This window comes from Eumetopias jubatus, unplaced genomic scaffold, assembly GCF_037043125.1.
Source record: "Eumetopias jubatus isolate StellerSeaLion01/CBP00866 unplaced genomic scaffold, mEumJub1_p1.0 scaffold_12, whole genome shotgun sequence".
In the NCBI taxonomy this organism is placed as follows: domain Eukaryota; kingdom Metazoa; phylum Chordata; class Mammalia; order Carnivora; family Otariidae; genus Eumetopias; species Eumetopias jubatus.
Window position 1 is genome coordinate 60,285,868 of NW_028274818.1, and position 22,798 is coordinate 60,308,665.

Consider the following 22,798-nt stretch of genomic DNA (forward strand, 5'->3'; position numbering starts at 1 on the left):
AATCCCATACAAAGATGCTGAATACAAAAGAGTGCAATTGATGATTCCATTTATATAAAGATTACAAGTAGGCAAGCATCTATAGAGCATGAGAAGTTAACTATCGGCAGAGGGAATAGGCTGGAATGGTCACTTGGAGGGCTCTGGGATCCTGGTAATGTTCTGTTTTTTGTTTTGCTTTGTTTTATTTTTTATCTGGATGCTTGTTATATGGCTGTGTTCAAATTGTGAAAATTCATTAGTACTTATGCTTTATGCAATTTTCTGTATTTTATACTTTAATACAAGTTTAAAAGACACCTGTCCCTTCACCTTGTGCCAGGTTTCCCTACCTCTTCCCCAACAAAATGTGCCAAGTTGGTGTCTCCCATAGCATATTTGCAGGAGTTTTGTAATTGTGGTCTTGTGCTTCACAGTTTGTGGTACAAACAATGCTCCTTTATAGCACTGTCTCCAAAGTATAACTTTGGAGCTCCCACTGGGCAATTGTGAATTTTCAAGGTTAGCGGAAGGGTGACACATTATATATGGCCAACTCTACCTCTTAGGGCACACATCTGAATATGCCCAGAATTAAAATGGCCTATGTTCCCTACATTACAGCTCTTTGGATTAACTCTAAGTCAGTGTTAATTAACTTGGTGGGGGGATCCTTTCACAATGTATACATAAATCAAATCACCATCTATATACTTTAAATATATTACAACGTTATTTGTCAATTATATCTCAAAAAAAACCCTGAAGAAATGTAAAAAACAAATAAAACAAAACAAAAACAAAGTCAGTTTATTTTTTATTTTTTTTTTTAAAGATTTTATTTATTTATTTGAGAGAGAGAATGAGAGATAGCACGAGAGGGAAGAGGGTCAGAGGGAGAAGCAGACTCCCCGCTGAGCAGGGAGCCCAATGCGGGACTCGATCCTGGGACTCCAGGATCATGACCTGAGCCGAAGGCAGTCGCTCAACCGACTGAGCCACCCAGGCGCCCAAAAACAAAGTCAGTTTAAAGGATATAAGCTGGCTCCACAGAAGGGCTGTGGGGGACTAGTTTGGCTGTCTTTCATCCCTTGGACCCAGAACATTAGCACTGTTTCATTTTGAAGAACCATCCACTGGATTTCCTTTTATCCTCTATGATGATTTTATTTCAAAAACTTTATTGTTCCTTTCTATTTATTGGATCTCAGCCAGAATCACTCAGACCTAACCATATAGATCTTAGTGACTCTGAATCTTATGGAACTTCTTAGGCACATCAACCACTTCTTTCCCCCAGACACCCTTATAATTGCATGTTTTAATAAATTTTTACACACACACACATTTACTTCATCAGACTGCTTCATACTGATTTATTTGAAGAAAAAAAATGTATAGAGAGTTTAAGCACCTTTCCCGAATTATGGGACTATATGTAAGGAAGAAGAAAGATTAAGAAATCTTACAAAGTGATAACTAATCCTCTTTGACCCTGTTACTTTCCACTGACAAACTGCTCCTGCATCAGGGCCTCAATTGTTATCCTTAACTTAATGAGTTTCAAAATTAATTTGAGAACCCCAAAACATCCCTCGAACTTTGTCCTATATCTACTACTATTGGCATTTCCATCTGGATGTTGTTTTCATAGTCGGCATGGCCTAAAACAAACTCTGTATTCCAAATCTGCAACCACCCTTTAGAAAAATCCTTTGCAATGTTCATACGTCCACAATTTCTCAATTATTCAATTCAAAATTTCATATTTAATTGTGCCCTATAAAATGCAACATTTAAGCATTTAAGACATACTCTCTGCTCCTCAAGACTATAATTTGACAAATTTAAAACAAGTATTCTGAGGTTAGTGTCAATGAAACCATTAAAAATGCTAACATACAACTGGAAATCATAGCCAGAGCAATCAGGCAAGAAAACTAAATAAAGGCATCCAAGTCAGAGAGAAAGAAAGAAAATTGTCTCTGTTTGCAAATGACATGACTATATATAAAAAATCCTAAAGAATCCACCAAAAAACTGTTAGATCTAATCAACAAAGTCAATAATTTTCAGGATTGAGTTGCAGGATTAAAAGTAAACATACATAAATCAGTACTGTTTCTATACACTAACAAGGAATTATTTGAAAAAGAAATAAAGAAAACAATCCTATTTACAATAGCATCAAACACAATAAAATCCTTAGGGATAAATTTAAACCAAGGAGGTGAAAGACCTCTATACTGAAAACTGTAAGACGCTGATGAAAGAAATTGGAGAAGACATAAACAAATGGAGAGATATTCTGTGCTCATGGCTTGGAAGAATTAATATTCTTAAAATGTCTATATTATCTAAAGTTATCTGTAGGTTCAATGCAATCCCTATCAATATCCCAATGGCGTTTTTTATAGAAATAGAAAAAACAATCCTAAAAAATGTATGGAACCACAAAAGATCCTGCATAGCCAGAGCAATCTTGAGAAATAAGAACAAAGCTGGAGGCATTATACTTCCCAATTTCAAATGATATTATAAAGCTACAGTAATCAAGAGTACGGTATGGATGTAAAACAAACTGAGGTTTGCTGGAGGGGTGGTGGGTGGGTGAAGGGGTAAGTGGTTGCCAGAGGCATGGGGTGTGTGTGTATGAAGGAAATGGGTAAAGGTAGTCAAAGGTAGAAACTTCCAGTTATAAGATAAATAAGTCCTGGGCATGTAATGTCAGCAGGTGACATTGGTTAATTATGTGTATTTGAAAGTCCTAAGAAAGTGAATGTTAAAAGTTCTCATCACACACAAAAAATTGTAACTATGTGAGGTAATGAATATGTTAACTTAATTTTTATTGTGGTATACTTATTTTGCAACGCATACATATATCAAATCATTGTGTTGTATATCTTAAGCTCACACTACATGTCACTTATATCTCAATAAATGGGAAAATTAACTTTAAAAATGCTAATATGCATAGCAATGTGGAAGCCATAAATAAATCATAACTATCTTCACTATTTTGTGATTAAGATTTGTTTAATTTAAAATCAGGAAGAATTCAAAGATTATTATTTTTATTTTGAACTTTCTAATGAGTACAATTCCATTTTCTCTACTTAAGTATTTTTAGTCTTCAAGTCCTTGTTGAAGTGCATGGCATGCGTCAACTCCAAACTAACAGACCTGGGGAGCAAAGAAGTTGATATAATTTTTGATGCTTCATTCTGGAAGGACTTATAAAAATTACTAATTTCACTCCGTATCCAATGATTGCCTTTTGTCATCATATTTCTGGCTAATGAATTCCAATCTATACTTGAATTAATCATTTCTATCACTTAAGGTTAGCAATGATACTTAGGTCTGAGTATTAGGACTGAGTATCATTTTTGTTTTTTTTCAAAATTTTATTTAAATTCAAGTTAGTTCACATACAGTGTAGTAATACCTTTCTGAAGGTAGTTTCTACCTTTTGACTACCTTTACCCATTTCCTGCATACACACACACTCCATGCCTCTGGCAACCACTTACCCGTACTCTGTATCAATAAGCCTGATTTTTTTTTTTTTTTTTAGATTCCACATATAAGTGAAATCATACAGCCTTTCTCCATCTGATTTTTTTCACTTTGCATAATGCCCTCAAGTTTCATCCATGTAGTCACAAATGGCAGGATTTCCTTCTTTTTAGTGCTTGAATAATATTTCAGTGTGTGTGCAATATATGCCACATTTTCTTTATTCATTATTCTGTTGATCAACACTTAGGTTAGTTTCAGGGGTAGAATTTAGTTATTCATCTGTTGCATACAACACCCAGTGCTCATTACATCAAATGTCCTCCTTAATGCCCATCACCCAGTTACCCCACTACCTCACCCACCTTCCCTCCAGCAACACTCAGTTAGTTCCCTATATTTAAGAGTCCCTTACAGTTTGCCTCCCCCTTTCATCCTATTTTATTTTTCCTTCCCTTCCCCTATGTTCATCTGTTTTGTTCCTTAAATTCCATACATGAATGAAATGATATGGTATTTGTCTTTCTCTGACTTATTTCACTTAAAATAATGCCCTCTAGTTCCATCCATGCTGTTGCAGATGGCAAGAGTTCATTCTTTTTGATGGCTGACTAATATTCCAGTGTGTGTGTGTGTGTGTGTGTGTGTGTGTGTGTGTGTGTGTGTGTGTACACACACACCACCTCTTCTTTATCCATTCATCTGTCAATGGACACCTGGGCTCTTTCCATGGTTTAGCTATTGTGGACATTGCTGCTATAAACATTGGGGTGCATGTGCCCCTTCAAATCACTATGTTTGTATCCTCTGAATAAATACCTAGTAGTGCAATCACTGGGTTGTAGGTAGTTCTACTCTTAACTTTTTGAGAAAGCTCCATACTGTTTTCCAGAGTGGCTGCACCAGTCTGCATTCCCACCAACAGTATAAGAGGGTTCCCCTTTCTCAGCATCCTTGCCAACATTTGTTGTTTTCTGAGTTGTTCATTTTAGCTATTCTGACTGGTGTGAGGTGGTATCTCATGTGTTTTTGATTTGTATTTCCCTGATACCAGTGATGTTGAGCATTTTTTCATGTGTCTGTTAGCCATTTGTATGTCTTCTTTGGAGAAATGTCCGTTAACGTCTTCTGCCTATTTCTTGATTGGATTTTTTGTTTTTTGGGTGTTGAGTTTGGCAAGTTCTTTATAGATTTTGGATACTAGCCCTTTATCTGATAAGTTATTTGCAAATATCTTCTCCCATTCCATAGGTCACCTTTTAGTTTTGTTGATTGTTACCTTTGCCGTGCAAAAGCTTTTTATCTTGATGAAGTGCCAAGAGTTCATTTTTGCTTTTGTTTTCCTTGCCTTTGGAGTCTAGCAAGAAGTTGCTGCAGCTGAGGGCAAAGAGGTTGCTGCCTGTGTTCTCCTCTAGGATTTTGTTGGATTCCTTTCCACATTTAGGTCTTTCATCCATTCTGAGTTCATCTTTGTGTATGGTGTAAGTAAGTGATCCAGTTTCATTCTTCTGCATGTGGCTGTCCAATTTTCCCAACACAATTTTTTAAAGATTTTATTTATTTATTTGTCAGAGAGAGAGAGAGCACAAGCTGGGGGAGTAGCAGGCAGAGGGAGAAACAGGCTCCTTGCTCAGCAAGGAGCCTAATGTGGGACTTGATCCCAGGACCCTGGGATCATGATTTGAGCCAAAGGCAGATGCTTCACTGACTGAGCTACCCGGGTACCCCCAACACAATTTGTTGAAGAGACTATCTGTCTTCCATTGGATATCCCTTCCTGCTTTGTCAAAAATTAGTTGACCATAGAGTTGGGGCTCTGTTCTCTATCCTGTTACATTGATCTATGTATCTGTCTTTGTGCCAGTACCATATGGTCTTGATGATTACAGCTTCGTAACACAGCTTGAAGTCCAGAATTGTGATGTCTCCGGCTTCGATTTTCTTTCTCAACATTAATTTGGCTATTTGGATCTTTTCTGATTCCATACAAATTTTAGGATTATTTGTTGCAGATCTGTGAAAAGGTTGATGGTATTTTGTTAAGGATCGCATTGAATGCGTAGATTGCTTTGGGTAGCATAGACATTTTAACAGTATTTGTTCTTCCAACCCATGAGCATGGAATGTTTTTCCATTTCTTTGTGTCTTCCTCAATTTCTTTCATAAGCGTTCAATAGTTTTCAGAGTACAGATCCTTTACCTCTTTGGTTAGGTTTATTCCTAGGTATGTTGTGGGTTTTGGTTCAATTGTAAATGGGATTGATTCCTTGATTCTTCCTTCTTCTGCCTCACTGTTAGTGTATAGAAAAGGAATGTTAAACCATCCTTGCAGCCCAAGAATAAATCCCACTTGGTCATGGTGAATTATCCTTTTAACATGCTGTTGGATCCAATTAGCTAGTATCTTGCTGAGAATTTTTGCATCCATGTTCATCAGGGATATTGTTCTGTAATTCTCATTTTTAGTGGGGTCTTTGTCTGGTTTGGGGATCAAGGTAATGCTGGCCTGATAGAATGAATTTGGAAGTTTTCCTTCCATTTCTATTTTTTGAAACCGTTTCAGAAGAATAGGTATTAATTCTTCTTTAAAAGTTTGGTAGAATTCTGCTGGAAGGCGAACTGGTCCTGGACTCGTTTGTTGGGAGATTTTTGATTACTGATTCAATTTCTTTGCTGGTTATGTGTCTGTTCAGGTTTTCTATTTCTTCTTGTTCAGTTTGGGCAGTTTGTATGTTTGTAGGAATGCACCCATTTCTTCCAGATTGCCTAATTTGTTGGCATGTAATCGCTCATAATATTTCCTTATAATTGTTTGCATTTCCTTGGTGTTGGTTGTGATCTCTCCTCTTGCATTCCTAATTTTACTTATTTGGGTCCTTTCTCTTATCTTTTTGATAAGCCTGGCTAGGGGTTTATCAATCTTATTAATTCTTTGAAAGAACCAGCTCCTAGTTTCACTGATCTGTTCTACTTTTTTTTTATTTGTATATCATTTATTTCTGCTCTAATGTTTATTACTTCTCTTCTCCTGCTGGATTTAGGCTTTATTTGCTGTTCCTTTTCCAGCTCCCTTAGGTGTAATGTTAATTGTACATTTGAGACTTCTTGTTCCTTGAGGAAGGCCTGTATTGCTATATACTTCTCTCTTAGGACTGCCTTTGCTGCATCCCAAAGGTTTTGAATTGTTCTGTTTTCATTTTCATTTGCTTCCATGTATTTTTTAAATTCTTATTTAATTTTCTGGTTGACCCATTCATTCTTCAGTAGGATGTTCTTTCACCTCCATGTATTTGTGGTCCTTTCAATTTTTTTCTTGTGGTTGACTTCAAGTTTCATAGCATTGGTGTCTGAAAATATGCATGGTATGATCACAATCTTTGTGTACCAGTTGAGGCCTGATTTGTGACCATACAGTATGTGATCTATTCTGGAGAATGTTCCATGTGCACTTGAAAAGAATGTGTATTCTGCTGCTTTAGGATGAAATGCTCTGAAGATATCTGTGAAGCCCGTCTGGTCCAGTGTGTCATTCAAAGCCCTTGTTTCCTTGTTGATCTGCTTAGATGATCTGTCCATTGCTGCAAGTGGGGTGTTAAAGTCCCTTAGTATTATTGTATCAATGAGTTTCTTTAATTTTGTTATTAATTGTTTATATATTTACCTGCTCCCAAGGTAGGGGCATAAATATTTACAATTGTTAGATTTTCCTGTTGGACAGATCCTTTTGTTATGATATAGTGTCCTTCTTCATCTCTTATTACAGTTTTTGGTTTAATATCTAGTTTGTCTGATATAAGGATGGCTACTCCAGCTTTATTTTGATGTACATTAGCATGATAATTTGTTCTCCACCCCTTCACTTTCAATCTGGAGGTGTCTTTGGGTCTAAAATGAGTCTCTTATAAGCAGCATATCAATGGGTCTTATTTTTTTTTTATACCCATTTTGATACCCGATGTCTTTTGATTGGAGCATTTAGTTCATTTACATTTGGAGTAATTATTGAAAGATATGAATTTAGTGCTATTGTATGACCTGTAAAGTCACTGTTTCTGTAGACTGTCTCTGTTCCTTTCTGGTCTTTGTTACTTTTTGGCTCTCTCTTCACTCAAAGGATTCCCTTTAATATTTCCTGCGGGGCTGGAAGCCTTTAGTTTTTGTTTGTCCTGGGTACTCTTTATCTTTCCTTCCATTCTGAATGACAGCCTTGCTGAATAAAGCATATTCTTGGCTGCATGTTTTTTCCCATTTAGCACATTGAATATATCATGCCAGTTCTTTCTGGCCTGCCAGGTCTCTGTGCACAGGTCTACTGCCAGCCTTATGTGTCTACCTTGTAGGTTAAGGATCTCTTGTCTCAAGTTGCTTTCAGGATATTCTCTTTATCTTTGAAATTTGCATGCTTCACTATATATTATGGTGTTGACCTATTTTTATTGATTTTGAGGGGGGTTCTCTGTGCCTCCTGGACTTAAATGCCTGTTTTCTTCCCCAGATTAGGGAAATTTTCAGCTATAATTTGTTTAAATAAATCTGTCCCTCTCTCCTTGTCTTCATTTTCTAGGACCCCCTATTATCTGGATATTATTTCATTTTATGGAATTGCTGGGTTCTCTAAGTCTTCCTTCCTGATTTAGTAGTTTTCTTTCTTCCTTCTTTTCAGCTTCCTTATTCTCCAACATTTTATCTTCTTTATCACTGACTCTCTTCTGCCACATTTTTCCTCATTTTTATGGCCTCCACTTCGGACTGCATCTTGGTAATAGCATTTTTAATTTCAGCCTGATTAGATTTTAGTTCTTGTATTTCTACAGTAAGGGATTTTCTAGTATCGTCTATGTTTTTTTCAAGCCCAGCTAGTATCTTTACAATCATTTTAAGTTCTAGTTCAGACATCTTATTTATTTGATTGATCAAATCCTTGGCCATGAGTACTACCTCCTATTTTTTGGGGGGCGAATTTCTCCATTTTGTCATTTTGTGCAGAAAAGAAGAGGAAAAAAACAACAATAACAATAACAACAGAAAGCCCCCCCCCAAAAAAAAAAGAAAAACAAAAACAAACAAAACAAAAAACTAGACCCTGGGTGTGTTTTGGTTTCCTTGTTAAAGGAAACTAGATCCCAAAATAAGAAAGAAAAACTTCATATACATATACATATGTGTGTGTGTGTGTGTGTAAAGTAAAATATAATACAATGAAAGGAAACAAAACATATATATATATACACACACATATATATAACTTATGTAAAAAGAAAAATTAAAAAAAGAAAAAAGAATTGGAAAAATTAAGAAAATAACTGAAAAAATAATACTAAAAGACTAAAAAGCAAAAATACAAAGAATGGTATATATTATTTTCCCCAAGAGCTGAAGCTTTGTCACCATCTATGATACCTAAACTTGGTACAAGTGAGTTGTTTGTGCTGGTCTTCTGGGGGAAGGGGCCTGTCGCTCTGTTTCTCAGGGGGACTTACCCTATGGCAACTGTCCCTCCTGCTGGCAGAGGCAGGGCTCAGTGTAAGTGGCTCCAGATTCCACTATGTGGTGCTGTTTTACTCCCTGAAGGCTTTCAGCTCAGATGGGAGGGATGAATATGGCTGTGCCCCACTCTCTAGCCCTGGGAGCTGAAAATTTGCGCCCCCCACTGTTACGTGAGCCCTCACAGGAAAACAATCAATCACTTTTGTCTCCCCAGTTTCCATCAGAACTCTTTGTTCTGTGACCAAGCATTTTAATCTCAGGCACAACAGAATTCCTGAACTCCAAATTTTATGGACTCTTGCAGTGTGGACACATGCTCTTCCTCCTGGGGTACGGGGTGGGTTTTGCCACACTTCTGCCTTTAGCTGGGTCCCTCCAGGAAAGTGGTTGCACGACTGTGCAGTGGTTCACTCTTCTCTATGGCAACATAGAGCAGAAAGCTTGCACCTAGACTCTCCGTTCTCAGCTGGCTTCCCCGATCCTATGCCTGGGAACTCTGCTGCACTCAGGCACCATCCATTCTTCTTGTGACCCCCGGGGATCCTGAGACCACACTGTCACACCTGGGATTCCACCCTGCTTCACCTGAGCATATTTAAGCCAGGGACATACAGCACTTTGGTAGAGTTCTATAAGCTCCAATTTTGCACTCCTCTGCTTATAATACTTGCAGTAGCCTCCTTAACCAGGCTCCCTCCGCACTGCCATATCCTTAGCTATATCATCCTGGATTCAAGTCTCTGCACCTCCTACCTTCCAAACGGTGGTCCCTTTTCTAATTGTAGACTTGCAGCATTCATTTTCTCAGATCTCCGATTGATTTCTCAGGTGTTCAGAATGATTTGATAACTACCTAGTTATATTCAAGGGACAAGAAGCACTTAGGGTCTCTTTACACCGCCATCTTAAATCTTCCCCTTTGAATCACTATTTTTGTATGGATAAATACCTAGTAGTGCAATTGTTGGGTCACAGGATAGTTCTATTTTTAACTTTTTGAGGAACCTCCATACTGTTTTCCAGAGTGGCTGTACCAGTTTGCATTCTCACCAACAGTGTAAGAGGGTTCCCCTTTCTCTGCCTCCTCACCAACATCTGTTGTTTCCTGAGTTGTTCATTTTAGCCACTCTGACTGGTGTGAGGTGGTATCTCATGTGTTTTTGACTTGTATTTCCCTGATGCTGAGTGATGTTGAACACTTTTTCATGTGTCTGTTAGCCATTTGTACGTCTTCTTTGGAGAAATGTCTATTATTGTCCTCTGCTCATTTCTTAACTGGATTTTTTATTTTTTGGGTGTTGAGTTTGATAAGTTCTTTTTTATATTGTGATTTTATTTTCCAGTTGTTTCCACATTCGTCACCCAGAATCCAACATGGGGTAAAAGAATAAGCCTCATTCCAACTCTACCTAATTAAATTTCCAAAATATGAAGACACCTTTTTTGGGGTCCTCTTATCCTTAATGCCACTAATCTCTAATAATTTCACAGTTTCTTTACTTATTATTTTTGATTTTGCCCCTTTACTATTCACCTCAACTATAATTCAACCACACTTTTTTTTTTAAAGTATTGTTTCTAGAACTGAACACAAAACTCTAAAATTGAGTTCCTTAGCACTGTGACAAGCATAATTTTTACTTCAATTAAACTAGTTCCTAAAATTCTATTAATACAGACTATGAATGCATTAGCCCTTGAGGGGCTTCATAAAAATACTGAAACATTAAATACACAGATTAACACAAATTCCAAATTACCTTTGACATTTACTACAATTTAGTGTATTTCGCCCACTATCTTCTTGAGTAGTTAGTTTTTGACAATTCTATCTGGAATCCCTGACAATTGAAGAGTCCTTCTTGGTGTTAATGACTTCATTTATTTATTTATTTTTTGTGGAGTAAACATGGGCATGCTCAGAGAAACTAGATTTATTTCATAATAGTATTAAGTGCAATAGATTGATTACACTCTGTATTAAGTGACCTCATGGTTTTTTAAAAAGTAAAATCATATTACATATATTTTCCATATCTTCAAGTGGAAATTCATGTAATATACTATGATATTTTAAATTAATTTTAAAAGTATACTTTAAAGACTGAGCTGCTTTCTGAGATTTGCCTTTCCCTACTACATTTCTAGCTAATGGCTTCCACCCTATTTTTGATTAAATAAATGCCAGAGTAAAACCAGATGAAAGCAAAGCAAACCAAACAACACAATGTAGCAGATCACCATGAATAAAAGCTTCATGAGGATTAACTGTTCCCTGTTACATTTTTTTATTGAAATGTTATTGAAATGTTATGATGAAATAGGACTGTACAAGAAGTAAAATGAAAAAAGTCAACAAATATTACTATTAAACTAACTCCATTACTGGTTTTTGAAAACAAAGATACTTTATATAACTGATGAAGCTAAAACAATTCAGGAAAATATAATTTTGCAATTTAAAAGCCTTTCAATTAAATTGTGTTATAAATCTGTGAAATTTGAATAGAGGGTTTTTTTTTATTCTAATGGGAATATCGATCTCCAGATTTTAAGACTTATAGCGTCAGTTCATATTTTTATAATTAGTCTTTTCAAAACCAAAATAAAAATAAGGTCATTCTTTGTGATCTCTTTCGTGTACTAATAATTTGTATCAACTAGATTTATTTATATCTTTATAAGAATTTTAGATTGTTCTTGAAATAGTATATAGATTACACAAGATTATTCTATCTGAATATAGGAGATAGTACTTGTTGCAGCAACACTACTGGAACCGGTCCCTAAGGGCTCATATTGTATAACCACACCTGGCCACACTGTTCTCCACATGGCAGTGGGGTTCCCCTAGTTCAGGGATGTGTGGCCTACAATGTTTGAAAGATGGCTTGAATTCTGGGCTCTTGAAAACATCAGAATGAACGAAAAAAGAATATTCAAGAACCATGAGTAAAATATACAAGTAAAATATACCCAAATCACACCTATATCACACACATGCAGTACGACGAACGCTTTATCCCTGCTTTTTGCAGAATGGAGGCATGCGGTGAGGGTATCTCTCTTGCTGCAGCTGCTTTCTTTAGCTGGAGCCCCTCTACTTCCCCATTGCTCCCCTTCCTTTGTGACTCAGACTATGGAGTAGGAGATAGTTGGTTCAGGCTTGGCTCTGCTGCTCCTAGCTGTGTGTACATGGGCAAGTCATGTAAATCCAATGACCATCTGTATTTTCCCCCAGAAAACAAATGTGCAGTCACATCTGCCTTAAAGTGTTTGTGACCATGTTTGTAAAATGCTTCCACTAGATGTGAGTTTTAGGAATCAAGGACTATGTTCTAATCAACATTTCATGCAGTAAAATGTCTGGCACATAGTAATACAAGATAAATGGTATTTTTACATGATGTTGCACAGGCATGCTGTGTTTTAGGAGGTTCAGATATGGCTTTTGATAGAAACAGTGGTTAGTCATTGCAGTGGCAGATGTTTACAGGACTGATACATTAAAAATTTGGGGAGAGGGCGCCTGGGTGGCTCAGTTGGTTAAGCAACTGCCTTCAGCTCAGGTCATGAGCCTGGAGTCCCGGGATGGAGTCCCGCATCGGGCTCCCTGCTTAGCAGGGAGTCTGCTTCTCCCCCTGACTCTCCCCCCTCTCATGTGCTCTCTCTCTCATTCTCTCTCTCAAATAAATAAAATCTTTAAGGAAAAAATAAATAAATAAATAAAAATTTGGGGAGAAAGGCTAATTCCTCAGAGAATTCAAAAAGTTTCAGAGGTGACTAGAGAATAATCCCTTCAAAGAGGAAAGTCAACACAATCATTTCATCCCAGGTAAGCTAGCTGGTAAGCATTAAGGAAGGCCATGCTGTTGTAGTTCTCCTATTGCCTAAACCTAGGACACAGATTCCAAGTTCCCGAAGAACAACCTCAATAAAACGGAAAGTGTAGAGGAAACAAAGAGCTCAGAAGTAAAAGACTGATACTAAGAGATCCCACAGATTAGCTCCCTCAACATCTGCACCTGCTGTCATCAGCACCTAGAAGTTGAATAAGGGAGATGGAGGCCTTGGCTTCAGGGTGGTTTCTCCCTCAGGGTGCTCCTTTAGGATGATTTTCTGATTGGAAGCCTAGTGAGGGGTGCAGCAGGGGACCCTCCTGGAGAGCACTCATATGTGCTCCTTGCTGCAGGGAGACACAGAGGACTGGAGAGAGCCAAAACAACTGAACAGGTTCTACCTCCAGTAGGGGCACACAGAGGGCCAGGGACCAGCTGAGTAACTCACAGGGGATGGAGCAGAGGAGTACTGAGATGGGATGGATTTACATGCTCTGTGAGCTTGCGTATTAGCCGTGGAATGAATGTAGGCAGTGCAGGGAAGTCATGGAGCTAGTCCTCTTAGGTTGCCAGGAGGATGCAGGCCGTTGAAGCTGAACAAAGCTAGAGATGGGCCACCAGATGTCCAGAGGCATAAAGTGGGTAACACAGGAACATAATGTATTGACAGGTTTCTAGCGATGGCTTAAAATAAGCAAATAAGAAAAAATCCTACTTCATATTCTTGCAACAGTTATGCACATGGACTCATAATCCTTTTTCACCACGAGCAACAAAACTTGAGCTGAATATTGAGCAGGGTAGCCATTTAATTCTAATTCTAATCTTTTGGGAATTCAAAGAGAGCAAAATTCAATGTAGAATTTAACAATTGTATGGCTATTTGAAGTTGAAACACACACAAATATAAAGAAATCTTTGGAAAGCAGACCTATTTTTGTCTGATCCTGAAGGTAGGTGACAGGAAAGTTTTTAAAATATTCTCATCAGTCTTGGGGCACCTGGGTGACTCAGTCGTTAAGCGTCTGCCTTCGGCTCAGGTCATGATCCCAGGGGCCTGGGATCGAGCCCCGTGTCGGGCTCCCTGCTCCGCGGGAAGCCTGCTTCTCCCCCTCCCACTCCTTCTGCTTGTGTTCCCTCTCTCACTCTCTCTCTCTGTCAAATAAATAAAATCTTTTAAAAAAAATTTAAAAAAATATTCTCATCAGTCTTGATTTGTCTCGTGCTGGGAACCTGGTATTTATTCTACATTTATGTAAATATTATTCTCTAATGCCCTGTCTGTATTTAAAGAAATACATAGAAGACAAACACATACTATCAAAATAGAAAGAAACATGTGAGATTAGACCTGTTTTCTTATGATGCGCATAACCAGTGTCGAATTCCTTACACAAAGCTTTCTGGTATTAATCAAGGACATTCATTATTTGTTACTCTGAGTCACATGGTTTACGTAAGACTGCTTTGTTGCAGTCTTGTTTCTTTCAAGGGTATAAAAGTATCAAGTATCTCAAATGCCAAGAGTGAAGTTGTGGTGGAAAAATGCATAGCTTTATAAATTACACATTACACTACTGAATTCTGGTTATCTTACACAAAGTGGCAGTATTTTCTTAACCAAGATTTGGGGAAGAGTGATAGGGCTACCACATTGTTCCTTCACTTTTTCAGGCATCCTTCAGTTTCCAAAGGCTCAGATTATGAACTGGAGATAACATTTGCACGTTTGCTTACCACAGGTCTGTGGACGTCCCAGAATGCTCTCTCTTGGCTATCAAGGATCTTCCTTTCAATTTTGTCTCTCTTCTTGTCCACTCTGTCAACATCGTAACAATGAATAATAAGTAATGTTAATTGTAGCACCTCTCTGGACAAAAGGCCACAACTTGAACAAATTTTCCAAAAGACTCACAAGGACTCACTTTGCTTGTGCTTCTGCTTGCATAAAAATGAACTCCCACTTCCGAGCAAATGCTCTCTGCAGCCTGGCCAGGCTCTCCTGAAAAACATACCACAGGTGAAGACGTTCTGGTGCTCATCTTTACTACTCATTTCTCATTTATCTACTGTATAAATTTATCAAGAAAGCAATTATAGAATTTCTAAAGTAGTGTGTACTCTGGTTCTGAATGATAAAAGTCATGCTCACTCAATGTAGCTCATCTTCATATTAATAGTCAGAGTAAACAGGGAAACTTATTACAAATATTAATCTTATGAATAATTGACTTTAGAGACCACAAGTAAACATCTAAAATACTAAAAATTACTTTGTATAAAACAAAGAGCTCAAGACTAATCCATTGGATTTTTCTGTGTCCGTTTTAGTGAGGAATAGGAAAGCAATACATCTCTACTAATGATTCAGTCAGTCTATCCTGTTCCTGACAAGAATGTAAACCCCCAGCATCTTACTACCATTTCTAGTCAGTGCTTCAAAGTCATTTGTAAATCACAACACAGCAATTGTCTGAACAAATGACATCAGATTAACTTTATCTGTCTTGCAAAAACTATTTACTCAAAGTAAATGCTCTTTATTTCTCTAAGTTTGGATGTCTTCACTATATATAGGACACATTTAATGTTTTTACACTTAAGTCAAGTTTAGCAAGACATGCTTCTCCCTTCTCCTGTGAGTTTGCATCTAGAAGTTCACCATCCCCAATGTGAATGATGAGACAAAGCAAGCAAGTCAGGGATTTGAGCCATTTATGATGCCTGATCCTAGAAATCTGGTCCTTAAAATCCAGGGGTGTAAAGTCAACAGAATCTCCAGAAATGACCATAGGCCTTATTCCTGTTCATTTTATGACTTTCTTTGCCAGAAAGTCCTTAGTACTTACAGCTTCATAGTCTGCCAATTCTAGCCTTGCCTTGTTTTGCATTGTTCTCTTGCAGAGGTAAACCGCTGAAAGGAAAAAAAAAAAATCAATCATTTCTTGCCTGCTTATTAACTGGAGGCACTCACTAAAAATAAAAATACAGCGTTATAAATCAAAACATCTTGGTCTTTGTCACTTTTTTTCCATCATAATTTTCTATCTTTATATTTTTTGACAAATATAAATAATTGGTAACATTTTTACTGAAATTCAAACATAGTGATATTATAAGAAAATAGATACATTTAGAAAGTTGGTAACTGTTTCTTTATTTTTATTAAATAAGGGGGAAAATAAAGCCTTCTAAATAATACATCAAATGAACTTAAACATCTAGATATACAAGTAACACCATTGGGTTAAAAGGAATTGCATGAAGAGTGAATCACTGGCACATTCAATTATATCCATATTCTTCTGTCAACTGAAAGACTCTCTTAACCTAAACTGAAGCCTTCTTGGCATCTCCTTTGCTACATTTCACCATCATCAATTATTTTGCCACTGGGAGAGAGGAAACTATAATATCTTCCCTAACTACAATATGACTACCTTTTAATACCATTTTTCTGAGGACTCAGTATCCTTGCTGCCAGGGAAAGCTCCCTTGGGCAGTAGATTTATGGGATGGGTGCCAGAGGGAGAGAAGAGGGCTAGAGCAGCACTGCCATTGAAAAATCACATTTCTTTAGTTATTTCAGGATTATTAGCAACTCTTAGGATAATATCAGGACATTCAGAGCCCTCCAGTATCGTCCTGATTTCCAGGACACTTTTTGTTATTTTTCCATAATATATGATATTTGAGTCTCACGAAATTCAAGATAAACTATATATTTCAGATGCTGAATGAATCTGCTGGATGAGGACTGTCATATTACTTTTTGTAAGGTCAGTTCTGGGGGCGTCCTTATAATCACCACCATTGCACTAAGCCATGCCACCCTCAGTTTCTGATCATCAAGTCCAGCTGATATCACTAAGGAATTATCTTACACAGAAAATCTGAGATCTCTGTAAACACTGATGCTGTGCATTCAATTTCCATCCTCTAAAGTTCCCTTTATGAAGGCCAAGGCCGAGGAGAAAGCCAAGCGTGGACCGATGCTAACATTACTACAGACATTAAGAACCCAGGAGACGATCTGAGAACACATCTTTCTACATTCTATCATGGGAGTTTTATTATTCCACCAATACTGGTAATTTTTAAAATTGCTAATTCTCAAAATTGGTCAAATAAAATACATATTGTCACGAAACTCTCTTTTTAATTGTTTCAAGTTTATTGTGTGAGCGAATCCTTCCCCAGCCCCTGAATAAAAACTCAAGCAGCATCCACAGTCTTGCTTGTCACTCAGGTAATTCAAAGAGACCCAACTTATGGAATGTCCATTCAAGGAATAGTCAAAAATTCAAGCCTGGTTTATTTATTTTATTTTATTTTATTTTAAAGATTTTATTTTCTTTATTTGACAGAGAGAGACACAGTGAGAGAGGGAACACAAGCAGGGGAGTGGGAGAGGGAGAAGCAAGTCTCCTGCGGAGCAGGGAGCCCGATGTGGGGCTCAATCCCAGGACCCTGGGATCATGACCTGAACCGAAGGCAGACGCTTAACGACTGAGCCACCCAGGCACCCCCCTGGTTTAAAGTCTTAACGTCTTCCCCTTTCCCCCAGCTTCTGTGGGTGAGAGAAGCATGACTGTCTTCTTTGTCCACCTTGCTCTTCTGTGTCCCCAGCAAGTACTGCTGACCAAGGCTTCTAACCTTCTGGGGTTGGAGTATACGGAGGAAGGAGAGGATAGGGGGTGCTGCCATTCTGGCTTGACTGATACGTGTGGTGAGCTAGTGTTGCCATTCTCTGGTTGTGGCAGAGTTTTAAAGCCGATTATGTTTCCCATGTCACTTTGTGTGACGCTTTGGAGGAACCCCACCCCACCATTGCTGGGAATCTCCCACCTACAGGGCCCTTGTAGGGGCTGACTATACCTCTGGCCTCTCTGCAGTGTGGTTGCCTGTCCAGGCTGTTCCCTAGGACTGGACTCTCTATCACATGTGGCTTAAATTACACACGAGAGAAACACTCATGCACTCTTTGCCCTGAAAGAAGACCACGGAACATAGCCACTTCCCTTTAATTTCTCCACCCATAACTAGATAGCCTGTCTCTTGCCCCTTGTCATTCCAAGGCCTGGAGTTCATGATCCATTGTGTCCCCAGGAGTAGGTGACTCCTGTCAAGCACTCTCAGAAAGCCCTTGAAATCTTTGTCCCGGGGCTTGAGATGAGGGGCATCTCCACTCATTCTTCCCACTGGGGCTGATGGGGGCAATGACTCCTGACATCCTAACAGCTACAAAATCAGTCTTCAGGCCAACATCTTACCCTTTAATGCCCTCAGTGGGAGCTGACAGCAGCTAGTGTGACAGTTTGTATGTCCGTCTAGAATAGCACTTTCACATCTGGTCTTGATCCACTTAACACTTTGGCTGGATTTCCATTTTAACATCCTGTTACAAAAATCACTTTGTGCTCATCAGAAGAGCAGATATGTTAACAGGGCAAGTAAAAATGATGCATACGGATTGTTTTACTTCAAAGTTGAAATAGTTTAATTTTTAAAATCCTTATCCCTCATTGTAAAAGTTAAAAAAGTTAAGACGATGCAGAAAAAAAAATCTTAAAGAAAAAAATCATTCTAATCTCACTTCCTTCATTATTTGGCACATTATATGGCTTTTCCCTTCTATACACATCTACAAACATACACATGAAAATCTGTATTTATATCAAAACTTTATTTGCATATATTTACTTAAACAACATATGCTATCTTATGAGATTTATCCTTTAATGTTACATTTGGCTAACTTCATATCAGTAAGTGTTATTCTGTAACATCCTGAAAAATCATTTCATGATAATCCATTTATTATTTATTTAAATGAGTCCTTATTGTTGGACACTTAGATTATATCCTTCATCTTGCAATTATTTACTAGTACTTCTGCAAACATGTACATATGGCTGTATGTTTATTTTTTAGATATCTGATAATTTTCCTAGAGTGTCATTGCTGAATGAGGGGGTGTGCACCTTTCAAGTCCTCTGATCTGTATAACCAAATTCCATAGAGTTTAAGCATGAGTATGTCTTGCTTACACTCTGGAGAGTCCATTTTCAGCAAAGCAGTCAGAGTTATTCTGTTAAGACTTAAATCAGATTTCATTGTATTCAAACTTCCCATTTTTCAACTACTTCCTATCTCACCTCACTTCCCGTAAAGGCCAAAGTCCTTCTGTGCCCATTTCATTATCCTCTGACCTTGCTTCCAAACTACTCTCAAATGGTGGCCGCGTCCCCTTCAGACCCATGGTCTCAGCGACACCTCCCTCCCCACCCCCACCCCCCACAGCCCCTTTCCCATTGTCCTCTACACAACCTTCTATCTCCTAACATACAACTTCTGCATCCATTTATGTAGATAGCTTATTAGCTTATCTTCGCCCCCTGCCACCTCATGGGAATGCCATCTCCATGAGGCCAGAGATTTTTGCTTGTTTTGTTTGCCCATGTGTTCCCTTGCCTGGAACATACTTGGACACAGAAGACGCTCAGGATATATTTGTTGAGTAAAAACATCACTAAATTTTCCTGATGATTTGAGAGTTTTTCTTCTGCGAATTAGGAATTCATGACTGCTAATTTTTCTCTTGGGGGATTTGGCTTTTTCTTATTAGACTTAAAGCCCACTTATACATTAGAGATAGAGACTAATATCAGATATATATATGCAGGAAATATATTTTCCCATATTTTTGAGGAGAAGTTTAATAAATGATATGGACAGCATTGAGTATACTTCAGCAAACACTGATTTAGTTTTAAATTATATGTTATTTAAATTATACTTTTATATGTACATACAGCATTCATAGTACATTTTCTGCAACCTGCTTTTTTTACTCACCATGACATTACTGAGATCCACCCAGGCACTTTTCTATAGCTTGTTTCTCCTCACTGTGCTAGTCTATCCTAGGAATGCAGCACACATTATTTAAGCTATACACCTATTATTAAATACTTAGATTGTTTTCCTTTTCTCTTTTTTTTTCTTCTCGGTTTTATTGAGACATAACTGACATGCAGCACCATATACGTTTAAAGTGCACAGTGTAATGAAGTGACTTATGTAATTGTGAAATAATCACCACATTAAGTTCAGTTAATATTCATCATTTCATCTCGATCCAAAAAAAAAAAAAAGGGTTTTCTCCCCGTTGTCATGAGAACTTTTAGGATCTATTCTCTCAGCAACTTTCAGATGTACCACACAGCAGTGTTTGCTATAGTCTTCATGGTGCACGACATTCCCAGAACTTTTTTATCTTATAAATGGTGTTTTGTACATTTTGACCCCATTCTTCCAATTCCCCTACCTCCCACCCTTTGTCTCTGATCTTTTTCTTTTTTCCTATGAGTTTGTGTGTGTGTGTGTGTGTGTGTGTGTGTTTAACATTCCATATATAAGTGAGATAATACTTTCATATTTTGGAGCTGCTACAAATAGTGATTCCATATAGGCTTTGATTAACCTATATTCTTGGAATTGGTAGCAGGACTTTGTGGGACAGGCACAGTATGAATTTTGTAAGACCTGCCAAACTTCTACCCATTAAACTCTCCCAGCAATATACCAATATCCTCACCTTCGTGCCAGACTTGATTTTTTGCCAATCTGGCTTGAGAGTGGAACAATTTCATTATGTTTATCTGTTTTCTTATATTTCCAGTATTTTCACATGATAGGTTTTAATGAAAAAAGATGTGTATGAATTGCCCCCTTCACAGATTTGGCTCTGTTTAACACTTTGTACTGTGGGCTATTTTTATTTGATCTATATTGCAAGCCCTGGTTTCATTTTCTACTTGTATTTGCCTGGTATATCTTTGCTTTATCGACCTTCTTTAACTGAAAGAGTCAGCATGTTTTACTCACCTTCCCTGCAGACAGGTATTACTGGATTTTATTTATGACCTCACCTAAAGATACCTTCTATTTCAAAAGATGAACTTACATTAATTCTTATGTTATGTTTGTTCTTCCTTTTCTTACATCTCCATCTCTCTCTCTGTAATTGTGATTTCTTTGTTTCCTACCTTTTGTTACATGGGATGAGTTTTCTTTAATTCCTCTTCTAATAATTTAGAAGTGATAAAACTTACCATTCCATTAGTGGCCATTCTTATGTGTTTAAATAAATGTTTTATATGTTTTTCTTGAATTTTAGTCTCAGAAATAAACACTAATGTTCCCCCCATAAACGATGAAGAAAATAATCTATTTCTTTCTAATTTTTTAGTGACAACACTTATTGTTTGCTCTATTATAGTTTTTAAAAAATTATAGTATTTACATTCCACTTGGAAATTACTTTTATCACAATTATTTAGATCCTGGAGGGCATGGAGGGAAAGCTGTTGTCTTGGAAAATTAAAGTGAGAAAAATGTTGACTTGGCACATTTAAAAAAAAATCTAGATTTGCTAAAACTGTTCTATCACAGCTCAGATAGTCCAAAAAACACAGCTATTACCCATGTGGCTATATCCTTCTTATTTCTGGTTTCCTCTGGCATTGCTCACTCATTTTGGACTGAGGCCACTACCCTGGTGAAGCTGACCCAGAGAATCCTGGGTTTGCTGTTGTAACTGTCGGCCCCCAGCATAACAATCCGGCAAGGATACTGCCATCATTCCCCAAGTTCCTCCCCTTTACTCTTAGGCTTGCTCTGTGAATGTCTGAGACCCCGAGATGGTTTATGAAATCTGGGTCAGAGACAAAACATCAGACAGGCATAGGGCTGTCTCTTTGAGTGCCGTGTTTAAGCCTAAGAAACCTCAATCCAAGATGGGGCAAGCTTTTCTCTGCCTTCCTAAGACTTACTCTTATTTCCAGCCCGCATGGGTCATTAATGGGCTTGGTCAGAACTTCATCCAATTCTGTAAAGCTGCCCTAACTTCTTGAGAAGAGAAATTGTAAGTCTGATATCACCATCTTCCTTTCATTTGGCTAAATTCTATTGATTCCAGAATACATCTTTCAAGTAAGTGGTATGTGGCACCATTCTCCAATTTCCACACTGTCTTAATAATTCTTTCTATTCTAGTTTTGCTTTCTTTTCTTCTTATTCCATGCAGGGGCAGGGGGAGCAATTTTGGAAAATTTCCAGGAAGTATGGTGTGCAAGTCAGTTCTTGCTTCTTTTTTTTTTTATTTTTTATTGTTATGTAAATCACCATATATTACATCCAGTTCTTGCTTCTTACAGTCGTCCCAAGATGCAAATATGTTTTGTGAGTATATCTATGCTGAATGAACATACCCTTAAACCTCAATAATTTTTGGATTTTTTATAACAAAAAACTTAAACAAAAACATTATCCTTAATATCACTTTAAAGGAAAGAGATCTTCTTTCCTTTCTTATCTTCTTCAAGAACAGAATTTCCAAAATAATTCTTTGAAGGTATCTTAATGTTAATACAGTCCTATAAAATCTAATAGTCATTTAATGACTCAACCATTAGAATGCATTTGTAGGAATGAAAGTTAAGGAATAACAATACTTTAGGGAATTTTATTTTTTTAAATTTATAACTCAACAGCAACACAAGCATTAATTAACTAAAAGAGAAATTAAATCTTAACAGAAAATTACCTAGAGAACATATGATAAAATAATTTTAAAATTATTTAATTTTCTGATATGTTTTTTATAGTTTTTTTTTAGATTTTATTTATTTATTTGAGAGAGAGAGAGAGAGCATGCCTGTGAGAGAGCACATTTAGGGGAAGGAGGGGGAGGGGCAGAGGGAGAAGCAGACTCCCTGCTGAGCAGACAACCTGACAAGGGGCTCAATCCCAGGACCCTGGGATTAAGACCTGAGCTGAAGGCAGATGCTTAATGGACTGGGCCACCCAGGTGCCCCAAATTTTCTGATATATGTTAATGAAGACATGTTACTATAAGTAGTAGGAGGAATTCACTGATGTATGAGATCAAATACCTTGACTAAAAA

At 37.5% G+C, this 22,798-nt stretch overlaps 1 protein-coding gene across 6 annotated transcripts in view; it reads right to left on the minus strand.

The window, feature by feature from the left end:
- The window catches only part of RGS7 (regulator of G protein signaling 7), a 529,270-nt gene that overhangs the window by 54,890 nt on the left and 451,582 nt on the right, over window positions 1-22,798 (minus strand). For all 6 annotated transcript variants that reach the window (XM_088016845.1, XM_028111744.1, XM_088016846.1 and 3 more), the window contains 3 exons: window positions 15,677-15,741; window positions 14,753-14,829; window positions 14,565-14,646 (listed from right to left, as the gene is read on the minus strand). In XM_088016845.1, the coding sequence (XP_087872971.1) occupies window positions 14,565-14,646; window positions 14,753-14,829; window positions 15,677-15,741 (224 nt within the window). The remainder of the gene's footprint in view (window positions 1-14,564; window positions 14,647-14,752; window positions 14,830-15,676; window positions 15,742-22,798) is intronic.